At 64.9% G+C, this 13,203-nt stretch overlaps 1 protein-coding gene across 1 annotated transcript; it reads right to left on the bottom strand.

The window, feature by feature from the left end:
• Nucleotides 1-258: 258 nt before the first annotated feature.
• Nucleotides 259-638, bottom strand: LOC132208995 (protein Red-like; the record flags this gene model as incomplete). Its single annotated transcript, XM_059644223.1, has 2 exons — nt 259-312; nt 576-638. Coding segments are annotated over 2 exons (117 nt in total), but the record flags the coding sequence as incomplete, so codon positions are not given.
• Between the last annotated feature and the right edge of the window lie 12,565 nt (nt 639-13,203).

Genomic DNA, 13,203 nt, shown 5'->3' with positions numbered 1-13,203 from the left:
GCGCTCTCTCATCGCTCGCTCTCTCTCAGGCGTGCGCTCTCTCTCTCTCTCTCCCTCCCGCACCTGTGCTCTCCCGCTCTCCCCCTCCCTCTCACTCGCGCGCGCTCTCTCTCTCTCTCTCTCTGGCGCGCGCTCTCTCTGTGTGTGTCTCTCTCTCTCCCTGCCTCCCTCTCGCGCTCTCTCTCTCGCGCGAGCGCTCTCCCTCTCCCTCTCTCTCTTGCGCGTGCGCTCTCTCACCCTCCCTGTCTCGCTCGCGCGCGCTCTCTCTCTTGTGCTCTCTCGTGCTCTCTCTCTCTCGCGCGTGCGCTCTCTCTCTCTCGCGCGCGCTCTCTGTCTCTGGCGCGCGCTCTCTCTGTGTCTCTCTCTCTCTGGCGCGCACTCTCTCTGTGTCTCTCTATCTCTCTCTCTCTCTCTCTCTCTCTCTCTCTCTCACACACACAGTCTGTCCCTCCCTCTTGGGCGCTCTCGCGCTCTCTCTGGCGCGTGCTCTCTCTCCCCGCGCGCTCTCTCTCGTGCCCTCTCTCGCTCTCTCTCGCCCGCGCTCTCTCTCGCGCTCTCTCTCTCGTGCATGCGCTGTCTCTCTCTCCCGCGCTCTCTCTCCCGCGCTCTCTCTCCCGCGCTCTCTCTCCCGCGCTCTCTCTCCCGCGCTCTCTCTCCCGCGCTCTCTCTCCCGCGCGCGCTCCCCCTCGCGCGCTCTCTCTCTCTGTCTCGTGCGTGCGCTCGCTCGTGCGTGCGCTCTCTCGCTCTCTCTCTCTCACTCTCTCTCTCTCTCTCTCTCTCTCTCTCGCGCGCGCTGTCTCTCTCGCGCTCTCTCTCTCGTGCGTGGGCGCTCTTGCTCGCTCGCTCGCTGTCTCTCATGCGTGCGCTCCCTCTTGCGCGCTCTCTCTCTCTCTCGCGTGCGCTCTCTCTTCTCGCGCTCTCCCGTTCTCTGTCTCTTGCGCTCTCTCTCTCTGTCTGGCGCGCGCTCTCTCTGTGTCTCTCTCTGACGCGCGCTCTCTATCTCTCTCTCTCTCTCTCTCTCTCTGTCCCTCCCTCTTGGGCACTCTCGCGCTCTCTCTCTCTCTCTGGCGCGCGCTCTCTCTCTCTCTCGTGCCCTCTCTCGCGCGTGCTCTCTCTCCTCTCTCTCTAGCACGCTCTCTCTCTCTTGCTCTCTCACTCTTACGCACTCTCTCTCGTGCGTGTGCTGTGTCTCGCGCTCTCTCTCTCGCGCGCTCTCTCTCTCGCGCGCTCTCTCACTCGCGCTCTCTCACTCGCGCTCTCTCGCGCGCTGTCTCTCTCTGGCGCGCGCGCTCTCTCTCTCGCGCGCTCTCTCTCTCGCGCGCTCTCTCTCTCGCGCGCGCTCTCTCTCGCGCGCGCTCTCTCTCGCGCGCGCTCTCTCTCGCGCGCGCTCTCTCTCGCTCTCTCTCTCGCGTGCAGTTTCTCTCTCGTGCTCTCTCTCTCGCTGCGCGCGCTCTCTCTCTCTCTCGCGCGCGCTCTCTCTCTCTCGCGCGCACTCTCTCTTGCGCTCTCTCTCTTGCGCTCTCTCTCTTGCGCTCTCTCTCTTGCGCTCTCTCTCTCGCGCTCTCTCTCGCGTGCGCTCGCGCTCTCTCGCGCTCTCTCTGTCGCGCTCTCTCGCGTGTGCTCGCTCGCTCGCTCTCTCTCGCGCTCGCTCGCTCTCTCTCGCGCTCGCTGTCTCTCTCGCGCTCGCTGTCTCTCTCGCATGCTTGCTCTCTCTCTCTCTCGCGTGCACTCTCTCTCTCTCCCTCTTGCGCGCTCTCTCGTGGGTGCGCCCGCTCGCTACCTCTCTCGTGCGTGCGCTCTCTCTTTCGCTCTCTCTCTTGCGCTCTCTCGCGCGTGCTCTCACTCTCTCTTGTGTGAGCACTCGCTCGCTCGCTCTCTCTGGTGCGTGCGCTCTCTCTCTCGCGCGTGTGCACTGTCTCGCTCACGCGTGCTCTCTCTCGCTCGCGGTGTGCACTGTCTCGCTCGCGTGTGCACTGTCTCGCTCGCGTGTGCTCTCTCTCGCTCGCACGTGATCTCTCTCGCGCGTGCGCGCTCTCGCTCTCTCTCGCGCGCGCACTCTCTCTCAATGCATGCACTCGCTCGCTCGCTCTCTCTGTCTCGTGCGTGCGCTCTCTCGCTCTCTCTCTTGCTCTCTCTCGTGCGTGCTCTCACTCTCTCTTGTGCGTGCGCTCGCTCTCTCTCGTGCGTGCGCTCTCTCTCTCTCGTGCGTGCGCTCTCTCTCTCTCGCGCGCTCTCTCTCTCTCTCTCGCGCGCGCTGTCTCTCTCGCGCGTGCGCTCTCCTCTCTTTCTCTCGCGCGCGATCTCTCGCTCGCTCTCTCTCAGGCGTGCTCTCTCTCTCTCTCCCTCCCGCACCTGTGCTCTTCCGCTCTCCCCCTCCCTCTCTCTCGCGCGCGCTCTCTCTCTTTCTCTGGCGCGCGCTCTCTCTGTGTGTGTGTGTCTCTCTCTCTCTCTCTCTCCCTGCCTCCCTCTCGCGCTCTCTCTCTCTCTCGTGCGTGCGCTCTCCCTCTCTCTCTCTCTCTTGCGCGTAGCGCTCTCTCACCCTCCCTGTCTCGCTCGCGCGCGCTCTCTCTCTTGTGCTCTCTCGCGCTCTCTCTCTCGCGCGTGCGCTCTCTCTCTCACTCGCGCGTGCGCTCTCCCTCTCTCTCTCTCTCTTGCGCGTGCGCTCTCTCTCTCTCGCGCGCTGTCTCTCACTCTCTCTCTCGTGCTCTCTACTGCTCTCGCGCGCTCTCTCGCGCTCTCTCTCTCGCACGTGTGCTCTCCCTCGCTCTCCCTCGCTCTCTCTCCCGCGCGCGCTCCCCTCGCGCGCGTCTCTCTCTCGCACGTGTGCTCTCCCTCGCTCTCTCTCCCTCGCTCTCTCTCCCCGCGCGCGCTCCCCCTCGCGCGCTCTCTCTCTCTGTCTCGTGCGTGCGCTCGCTCGTGCGTGCGCTCTCTCGCTCTCTCTCTCTCACTCTCTCTCTCTCTCTCTCTCTCTCTCTCGCTCTGTCCCTCCCTCTTGGGCAGTCTCGCGCTCTCTCTCTCTCTCGCGCGTGCTCTCTCTCGCGCGCGTTCTCTCTCACGCTCTGTCGCACGCGCGCTCTCACTCTCGCGCTCTCTCTCATACATGTGCTCTCTCTCTCCCTATTGCGCGCTCTCTCTCGCTCTTTCGTGCTGCGCGCTCTCTCGCTCTCTCGTGCGCGCGCTCTCTCTCTCGCGGTTTCTCTCTCTCGCGGTTTCTCTCTCTCGCGCTTTCTCTCTCTCGCGCTTTCTCTCTCTCGCGCTTTCTCTCTCTCGCGCGCTCTCTCTCGCGCGCTCTCCCTCGCGCTTGTGCGTGCACTCGCTTGCTCGCTCATTCTCTCTCTCTCATGCGTGCGCTTTTCTCTCTCTCTCTCGCTCTCTCGCGCGCGCTGTCTCTCGTGCTCTCTCTCTCGTGCGTGCGCTCCCTCTTGCGCACTCTCGCGTGCGCTCTCTCTCGCGCGTTCTCTGTCTCTTGTGCTCTCTCTCTCTGTCTGGCGCGCGCTCTCTCTGTGTCTCTCTCTGGCGCGCTCTCTATCTCTCTCTCTCTCTCTCTCTCTCTCTCTCTCTCTCGCTCTGTCCCTCCCTCTTGGGCACTCTCACGCTCTCTCTCTCTCTCGCGCGTGCTCTCTCTTCTCTCTCTCGCGCGCGTTCTCTCTCACGCTCTGTCTGTCGCACGCGCGCTCTCTCTCTTGCTCTCTCACTCTCGCGCTCTCTCTCTCATATATGTGCTCTCTCTCGCGCTCTCTCGCTCTCTCATGCGTGCGCTCTCTCGCGCTCTCTCTCTCGCGCTCTCTCTCGCGCTCTCTCTCGCGCTCTCTCTCGCGCTCTCTCTCGCGCTCACTCTCGCGCTCACTCTCTCTCGCGCTCAATCTCGCGCTCTCTCCTCTCAACCTCTCGCGCTCTCTCTCCCTCTTGCGCGCTCTCTCTCGCTCTTTCGTGCCTGCGCGCTCTCTCTCTCGCGCGCTGTCTCTCTTGCGCGCGCGCTGTCTCTCTTGCGCGCGCGCTGTCTCTCTTGCGCGCGCGCTGTCTCTCTTGCGCCGCGCGCTGTCTCTCTTGCGCGCGCGCTCTCTCTCGCGCACTCTCTCTCTCGCGCACTCTCTCTCTCGTGCGTGGGCGCTCTTGCTCGCTCGCTCGCTGTCTCTCATGCGTGCGCTCCTCTTGCGCGCTCTCTCTCTCTCGCGTGCGCTCTCTCGCGCGTTCTCTGTCTCTTGCGCTCTCTCTCTCTGTCTGGCGCGCGCTATCTCTGTGTCTCTCTCTGACGCGCGCTCTCTATCTCTCTCTCTCTCTCTCTCTCTCTCTCTCTCTCCCTCTCTCTGTCCCTCCCTCTTGGGCACTCTCGCGCTCTCTCTCTCTGGCGCGCGCTCTCTCTCGCGCGCGCTCCCTCTCTCTCTCTCGCGCGCGCTCCCTCTTCTCTCTCTCGCGCGCGCTCTCTCTCTCTCGCGCGCGCTCTCTCTCTCTCTCGCGCGCGCGCTCTCTCTCTCTCTCGCGCGCGCTCTCTCTCTCTCTCGCGCGCTCTCTCTTGCGCTCTCTCTCTCCCGCTCTCTCTCTCCCTCTTGCGCGCTCTCGCTCACTCTCTCGCGCGCTCTCTCTCTCTTGCACGCTCTCTCTCTCGTTCTCTCGTGCCTGCGCTCTCTCGTGCCTGCGCTCTCTCTCGATCTCTCGTGCCTGCTCTCTCTCTCGCTCTCTCGTCCCTGCTCTCTCTCTCGCTCTCTCGTGCGTGCGCTCTCTTGTTCGCTCACTCTCTCTCGTGCGTGCGCGCGCTCTCTCTCTCTCGCGCGCTCTCTCTCTCTCGCACACTCTCTCTCTCGCGCTGCGCGCTCTCTCTCTCGCGCGCGCTCTCTCTCTCGCTGTCTCGTGCCTGCGCTCTCTCTTGCTCTCTCGTGCCTGCGCTCTCTCTCGCTCTCTCGTGCGTGCGCTCTCTTGTTTGCTCGCTCTCGTGCGTGCGCGCGCTCTCTCTCGCGCACGCTCACTCTCTCTCGCACGCGCTCACTCTCTCGCTCTCTTGTACCTGCGCACTCTCTCGCTCTCTCGTACCTGCGCTCTCTTGTTCGCTCGCTCTCGTGCGTGCGCGCGCTCTCTCTCTCTCTCTCGCGCGCGCTCTCTCTCTCGCTCTCTCGTGCCTGCTCTCTCTCTCGCTCTCTCGTGCGTGCGCTCTCTTGTTCGCTCACTCTCTCTCGTGCGTGCGCGCGCTCTCTCTCTCTCGCGCGCTCTCTCTCTCGCGCGCAGCTGCGCTCTCTCTCTCGCGCGCGCTCTCTCTCTCGCTGTCTCGTGCCTGCGCTCTCTCTTGCTCTCTCGTGCCTGCGCTCTCTCTCGCTCTCTCGTGCGTGCGCTCTCTTGTTTGCTCGCTCTCGTGCGTGCGCGCGCTCTCTCTCGCGCACGCTCACTCTCTCTCGCGCGCGCTCACTCTCTCGCTCTCTCGTACCTGCGCGCTCTCTCGCTCTCTCGTGCCTGCGCGCTCTCTCGCTCTCTCGTGCCTGCGCTCTCTTGTTCGCTCGCTCTCGTGCGTGCGCGCGCTCTCTCTCTCTCTCGCGCGCGCTCTCTCTCGCGCTCTCTCGTGCCTGCTCTCTCTCTCGCTCTCTCATGCGTGCGCTCTCTTGTTCGCTCGCTCTCTCTCGTGCGTCCGCGCGCTCTCTCTCTCGCGCGCTCTCTCTGGCGCGCGCTCTCTCTGTGTCTCTCTCTCTCTGGCGCGCACTCTCTGTGTCTCTCTCTCTATCTCTCTCTCTCTCTCTCTCTCTCTCTCTCTCTCTCTCTCTCTCACACACACAGTCTGTCCCTCCCTCTTGGGCGCTTTCGCGCTCTCTCTGGCGCGTGCTCTCTCTCCCGCGTGCTCTCTCTCGTGCCGTCTCTCGCTCTCTCTCTCTCTCTCTCTCTCTCTCGCCCGCGCTCTCTCTCGCGCTCTCTCTCTCGTGCATGCGCTGTCTCTCTCTCCCGCGCTCGCTCTCTCTCTCGTGCCCTCTCTCGCTCTCTCTCTCTCTCTCGCGCGCGCTCTCTCTCTCGTGCATGCGCTCTCTCTCTCTCTCCCTCTCCCTCTCTCCCTCTCTCCCTCTCTCTCCCTCTCTCTCCCTCTCTTCCTCTCTCTCCCTCTCTCCCTCTCTCTCCCTCTCTTCCTCTCTCTCCCTCTCTTCCTTTCTGTCCCTCTCTCGCTCTCACTTGCTCTCGCTCTCGCTCCCTCGCTCTCTCGCGCTTGGTCTCTCGTGCTCTCTCGCTCTCCCTCTCGCTCTCCCTCTTGCTCTCCCTCTCGCTCTCCCTCTCGCTCTCCCTCTCGCTCTCTCACGCGCGCGCGCGCTCTCGCTCTCGCTCTCTCTCGCTCTCGCTCTCTCTCGCTCTCGCTCTCTCTCCCTCAAGCGGCGCGCGCTCTCTCTTGCGCGCGCTCGCGCTCTCTCTGGCGCTGCGCTCGCTCGCGCCTCTCTCTGGCGCGCGCTCGCTCTCTCTCTCTCGCGCGCGCGCTCGCTCTCTCTCTCGCGCGCGCACTCGCTCTCCCTCTCGCTCTCCCTCTCGCTCTCCCTCTCGCTCTCCCTCTCGCTCTCCCTCTCGCGCTCTCACGCGCGCTCGCTCTCGCTCTCTCTCGCTCTCTCTCGCTCTCGCTCTCTCTCCCTCTCGCACGCGCGCGCGCGCTCTCTCTCTCGCTCGCTCGCTCGCTCTCTCACTCTCACGCGCGCGCTCGCTCGCTCTCGCGCGCGCGCTCGCCCTCTCTCTCTCTCCCTCTCTCACGCGCGCTCGCTCTCTCTCCCTCTCTCTCGCGCGCACTTCGCTCTCCCTCTCGCACGCGCTGCGCTCTCCTTCTTGCGCTCTCCCTCTTGCGCTCTCCCTCTTGCGCTCTCCCTCTCGCGCTCTCCCTCTCGCGCTCTCCCTCTCGCGCTCTCCCTCTCGCGCTCTCCCTCTCGCGCTCTCCCTCTCGCGCTCTCCCTCTCGCGCTCTCCCTCTCGCGCTCTCTCTCTCGCTCTCGCGCTCGCTGTCTCTCTCGCGCGCTCACTCTCTCTCTCTCGCGTGCACTCTCTCTCTCCCTCTTTTCCGCGCTCTCTCGTGGGTGCGCCCGCTCGCTATCTCTCTCGTGCGTGCGCTCTCTCTTTCGCTCTCTCTCTTGCTCTCTCTCGCACGTGCTCTCACTCTCTCTCGTGTGAGCACTCGCTCGCTCGCTCTCTCTGGTGCGTGCGCTCTCTCTCTCGCGCGTGCGCTCTCTCTCTCGCGCGTGTGCTCTGTCTCGCTCGCGTGTGCTCTGTCTCGCTCGCGTGTGCACTCTCTCGCTCGCGTGTGCACTCTCTCGCTCGCGTGTGCACGCTCTCGCTCGCGTGTGCTCTCTCTCGCTCGCGTGTGCTCTCTCTCGCGCCGTGCGTGCTCTCACTCGCTCGCTCTCTCTCTCTCTCGCGCTCTCTCTCTCTCTCTCTCGCGCGCTCTCTCTCTCGCGCGCTCTCTCTCTCGCGCGCTCTCTCTCTCGCGCGCTCTCTCTCTCGCGCGCTCTCTCTCTCGCGCGCTCTCTCTCTCGCGCGCTCTCTCTCTCTGGCGCACGCTCTCTCTGTGTCTCTCTCTGGCGCGCACTTTCTCTGTGTCTCTGTCTCTCTCTCTCTCTCACTCTCTCTCTCTCTCTCTCACACACTCTGTCCCTCCCTCTTGGGCGCTCTCACGCTCTCTCTGGCGCGTGCTCTCTCTCCCAGCGCGCTCTCTCTTTCTCGTGCCTCTCTCGCTCTCTCTCTCTCTCTCTCTCGCGCGCGCTCTCTCTCGCGCTCTCTCTCTCGTGCATGCGCTCTCTCTCTCTCTCCCTCTCTCTCTCTCCCTCTCTCTCTCTCCCTCTCTTCCTCTCTCTTCCTCTCTTCCTTTCTGTCCCTCTCTCGCTCCTCGCTTGCTCTCGCTCTCGCTCCCTCGCTCTCTCGCGCTTGCTCGCTCGTGCTCTCTCTCTCTCGCTCGCGCGCCGCCCTCTCGCTCTCCCTCTCGCTCTCCTCTCGCTCTCCCTCTCGCTCTCCCTCTCGCTCTCTCACGCGCGCGCGCTCTCGCTCTCTCTCGCTCTCTCTCCCTCTCGCACGCGCGCGCGCTCTCTCTTGCGCGCGCTCGCTCTCTCTCTCGCGCGCGCTCGCTCTCTCTCTCTCTCGCTCTCTCTCTCGCTCTCTCTCTCGCTCTCTCCTCTCACGCCGCTCGCTGGCGCGCTCTCGCTCTCGCTCTCGCTCTCGCTCTCTCTCCCACTCGCACGCGCGCGTGCGCTCTCTCTTGCGCGCGCTCGCTCTCTCTCTCGCGCGTGCACGCTCTCGCTCTCTCTCTCGCTCTCTCTCTCGCTCTCTCTCGCTCTCTCTCTCTCTCGCTCTCTCTCTCTCGCTCTCCCCCTCTCGCTCTCCCCCTCGCTCTCCCCCTCGCTCTCCCCCTCGCTCTCCCCCTCGCTCTCCCCCTCGCTCTCCCCCTCGCTCTCCCCCCTCGCTCTCCCCCTCGCTCTCCCTCTCGCTGTCTCACGCGCGCGCGCTCTCGCTCTCTCTCGCTCTCTGTCGCTCTCTCTCGCTCTCGCTCTCTCCCTCTCGCACGCGCGCGCGCGCTCTCCCTCTCGCGCTCTCCCTCTCGCGCTCTCTCTCTCGCGCTCTCTCTCTCTCTCGCCGCGCTCTCTCTCTCGCGCTCTCTCTCTCTCGCGCGCTCTCTCTCGCGCGCTCTCTCTCGCGCGCTCTCTCTCGCGCGCTCTCTCTCTCGCGCTCTCTCTCTCGCGCTCTCTCTCACGCTCTCTCTCTCGCGCGCGCTCGCTTGCTCGCTCTCTCTCGCGCTCGCTGTCTCTCTCGCGCTCGCTGTCTCTCTCGCGCTCGCTGTCTCTCTCTCGCGTGCACTCTCTCTCTCCCTCTTGCGCGCTCTCTCGTGGGTGCACCCACTCGCTATCTCTCTCGTGCGTGCGCTCTCTCTTTCGCTCTCTCTCTCTCGCTCACGGCGTGCTCTCACTCTCTCTCGTGTGAGCACTCGCTCGCTTCGCTCGCTCTCTCTGGTGCGTGCGCTCTCTCTCTCGCGCGTGTGCACTGTCTCGCTCGCGTGTGCACTGTCTCGCTCGCGTGTGCACTCTCTCGCTCGCGTGTGCTCTCTCTCGCGCTGTGCGCGCCTCTCACTCGCTCGCTCGCTCTCTCTCGCGCGCTCTCTCTGTCTCGTGCGTGCGCTCTCTCTTTCGCTCTCTCTCTTGCTCTCTCTCGCGGCGTGCTGTCACTCTCTCTTGTGCGTGCACTCGCTCTCTCTCGTGCGTGCGCTCTCTCTCTCTCGCGCGTGTGCACTGTCTCGCTCGCGTGTGCACTGTCTCGCTCGCGTGTGCTCTCTCTCGCTCTCTGTCGCTCTCGCTCTCGCTCTCGCTCTCTCTCCCTCTCGCACCGCCGCGCGCGCGCTCTCTCTCTCGCTCACTCGCTCTCTCACTCTCGCGCGCGCGCTCGCGCTCTCTCTCGCGCGCAACGCTCGCTCGCTCTCGCGCGCGCTCGCTCTCTCTCTCTCTCTCGCGCGAGCGGCGCTCGCTCTCTCTCAATCTCTCGCGCGCGCCGCTCGCACTCTCTCCCTCTCTCTCGCGCGCGCTCGCTCTCTCTCCCTCTCTCTCGCGCGCACTCGCTCTCTCTCCCTCTCGCACGCGTGCGCTCGCGCTCTCTCTCGCGCGCGCTCGCGCTCTCCCTCTCGCGCGCGCTCGCGCTCTCCCCCTCGCGCTCTCCCCCTCGCGCTCTCCCCCCTCGCGCTCTCCCCCTCGCGCCTCTCCCCCTCGCGCGCGCTCTCTCTCTTCGCGCTCTCTCTCTCGCGCTCTCTCTCGCGCGCTCTCTCTCGCGCGGCAGGCTCGCTGTCTCTCTCTCACGCTCGCTGTCTCTCTCTCGCGCTCGCTGTCTCTCTCTCGCGTGCACTCTCTCTCTCCCTCTTGCGCGCTCTCTCGTGGGTGCGCACACTCGCTATCTCTCTCGTGCGTGCGCTCTCTCTTTCGCTCTCTCTCTCTCGCTCGCGCGTGCTCTCACTCTCTCTCGTGTGAGCACTCGCTCGCTCGCTCGCTCTCTCTGGTGCGTGCGCTCTCTCTCGCTCGCGTGTGCACTGTCTCGCTCGCGTGTGCACTGTCTCGCTCGCGTGTGCACTGTCTCGCTCGCGTGTGCTCTCTCTCGCGCGGTGCGCGCTCTCACTCGCTCGCTCGCTCTCTCTCTCGCGCTCTCTCTCTCGCTCGCTCGCTCTCTCTGTCTCATGCGTGCGCTCTCTCTTTCGCTCTCTCTCTTGCTCTCTCTCGCGCGTGCTGTCACTCTCTCTTGTGCGTGCACTCGCTCTCTCTCGTGCGTGCGCTCTCTCTCTCTCGTGCGTGCGCTCTCTCTCTCTCGTGCGTGCGCTCTCTCTCTCGCGCGTGCGCACTGTCTCGCTCGCGTGTGCACTGTCTCGCTCGCGTGTGCACTGTCTCGCTCGCGTGTGCACTGTCTCGCGTGCGCTCTCGCGCGCTCTCTCTCTGTCTCTCACGCGCTCTCTCTCTCTGTCTCTCTCTCTCTCTCTCTCTCTCTCGCACGCGCTCTCTCTCTTTCTCTCGCGCGCGCGCTCTCTCTCCCGCTCTCTCTCTCCCTCTTGCGCGCTCTCGCTCACTCTCTCGCGCGCTCTCTCTCTCTTGCACGCTCTCTCTCTCGTTCTCTCGTGCCTGCGCTCTCTCGTGCCTGCGCTCTCTCTCGATCTCTCGTGCCTGCTCTCTCTCTCGCTCTCTCGTGCCTGCTCTCTCTCTCGCTCTCTCGTGCGTGCGCTCTCTTGTTCGCTCACTCTCTCTCGTGCGGTGCGCGCGCTCTCTCTCTCTCGCGCGCTCTCTCTCTCGCGCGCGCGCGCTCTCTCTCTCGCGCGCGCGCTCTCTCTCTCGCGCGCGCTCTCTCTCTCGCTGTCTCGTGCCTGCGCTCTCTCTTGCTCTCTCGTGCCTGCGCTCTCTCTCGCTCTCTCGTGCGTGCGCTCTCTTGTTTGCTCGCTCTCGTGCGTGCGCGCGCTCTCTCTCGCGCACGCTCACTCTCTCTCGCGCGCGCTCACTCTCTCGCTCTCTTGTACCTGCGCGCTCTCTCGCTCTCTCGTACCTGCGCTCTCTTGTTCGCTCGCTCTCGTGCTGTGCGCGCGCTCTCTCTCTCTCTCTCGCGCGCGCTCTCTCTCTCGCTCTCTCGTGCCTGCTCTCTCTCTCGCTCTCTCGTGCGTGCGCTCTCTTCGCTGTCTCGTGCCTGCGCTCTCTCTTGCTCTCTCGTCCCTGCGCTCTCTCTCGCTCTCTCGTGCGTGCGCTCTCTTGTTCGCTCACTCTCTCTCGTGCGTGCGCGCGCTCTCTCTCTCTCGCGCGCTCTCTCTCTCTCGCACACTCTCTCTCTCGCGCGCGCGCTCTCGTCGCGCGCGCTCTCTCTCTCGCTGTCTCGTGCCTGCGCTCTCTCTTGCTCTCTCGTGCCTGCGCTCTCTCTCGCTCTCTCGTGCGTGCGCTCTCTTGTTTGCTCGCTCTCGTGCGTGCGCGCGCTCTCTCTCGCGCACGCTCACTCTCTCGCGCGCGCTCACTCTCTCGCTCTCTTGTACCTGCGCGCTCTCTCGCTCTCTCGTACCTGCGCTCTCTTGTTCGCTCGCTCTCGTGCGTGCGCTGCGCTCTCTCTCTCTCTCTCGCGCGCGCTCTCTCTCTCGCTCTCTCGTGCCTGCTCTCTCTCTCGCTCTCTCGTGCGTGCGCTCTCTTGTTCGCTCACTCTCTCTCGTGCGTGCGCGCGCTCTCTCTCTCTCGGCGCGCTCTCTCTCTTCGCGCGCTGGCTCTCTCTCTCGCGCGCGCTCTCTCTCTCGCGCCGCGCTCTCTCTCTCGCTGTCTCGTGCCTGCGCTCTCTTGCTCTCTCGTGCCTGCGCTCTCTCTCGCTCTCTTCGTGCGTGCGCTCTCTTGTTTGCTCGCTCTCGTGCGTGCGCGCGCTCTCTCTCGCGCACGCTCCACTCTCTCTCGCTGCGCTCACTCTCTCGCTCTCTCGTACCTGCGCGCTCTCTCGCTCTCTCGTGCCTGCGCGCTCTCTCGCTCTCTCGTGCCTGCGCTCTCTTGTTCGCTCGCTCTCGTGCGTGCGCGCGCTCTCTCTCTCTCTCTCGCGCGCGCTCTCTCGTGCCTGCTCTCTCTCTCGCTCTCTCATGCGTGCGCTCTCTTGTTCGCTCGCTCTCTCTCGTGCGTCCGCGCGCTTCTCTCTCTCGCGCGCTCTCTGGCGCGCGCTCTCTCTGTGTCTCTCTCTCTCTGGCGCGCACTCTCTGTGTCTCTCTCTCTATCTCTCTCTCTCTCTCTCTCTCTCTCTCTCTCTCTCTCTCTCACACACACAGTCTGTCCCTCCCTCTTGGGCGCTTTCGCGCTCTCTCTGGCGCGTGCTCTCTCTCCCGCGTGCTCTCTCTCGTGCCGTCTCTCGCTCTCTCTCTCTCTCTCTCTCTCTCTCTCGCCCGCGCTCTCTCTCGCGCTCTCTCTCTCGTGCATGCGCTGTCTCTCTCTCCCGCGCTCTCTCTCTCGCGCTCTCTCTCTCGTGCGTGGGCGCTCTTGCTCGCGTCGCTCGCTGTCTCTCATGCGTGCGCTCCCTCTTGCGCGCTCTCTCTCTCTCGCGTGCGCTCTCTCTCGCGCGTTCTCTGTCTCTTGCGCTCTCTCTCTCTGTCTGGCGCGCGCTCTCTCTGTGTCTCTCTCTGACGCGCGCTCTCTATCTCTCTCTCTCTCTCTCTCTGTCCCTCCCTCTTGGGCACTCTCGCGCTCTCTCTCTCTCTGGCGCGCGCTCTCTCTCTCTCGCGCTGCGCGCTCTCTCTCTCTCTCTCGCAGCGCGCTCTCTCTCTCTCTCTCGCGCTCACTCTCTCTCTCTCTCGCGCTCACTCTCTCTCTCTCTCGCGCTCACTCTCTCTCTCGCGCGCGCACTCACTCTCTCTCTCGCGCGCGCTCACTCTCTCTCTCGCGCGCGCTCACTCTCTCTCTCGCGCGCGCGCTCTCTCTCTCTCTCTCGCGCGCCCTCTCTTGCGCTCTCTCTCTCCCGCTCTCTCTCTCCCTCTTGCGCGCTCTCGCTCACTCTCTCGCGCGATCTCTCTCTCTCTCGCGCTCTCTCTCGTGCGCGCTCTCTCTCTCGCTGTCTCGTGCCTGCGCTCTCTCTTGCTCTCTCGTGCCTGCGCTCTCTCTTGCTCTCTCGTGCCTGCGCTCTCTCTCGCTCTCTCGTGCGTGCGCTCTCTTGTTTGCTCGCTCTCGTGCGTGCGCGCGCTCTCTCTCGCGCGCGCTCACTCTCTCTCGCGCGCGCTCACTCTCTCTCGCGCGCGCTCACGCTC

The sequence above is a fragment of the Stegostoma tigrinum genome, unplaced genomic scaffold, assembly GCF_030684315.1.
Source record: "Stegostoma tigrinum isolate sSteTig4 unplaced genomic scaffold, sSteTig4.hap1 scaffold_603, whole genome shotgun sequence".
Classification (NCBI taxonomy): Eukaryota; Metazoa; Chordata; class Chondrichthyes; order Orectolobiformes; family Stegostomatidae; genus Stegostoma; species Stegostoma tigrinum.
Note: the sequence above shows the minus strand (reverse complement) of the source record. Positions and strands in the feature narration are given on the sequence as shown.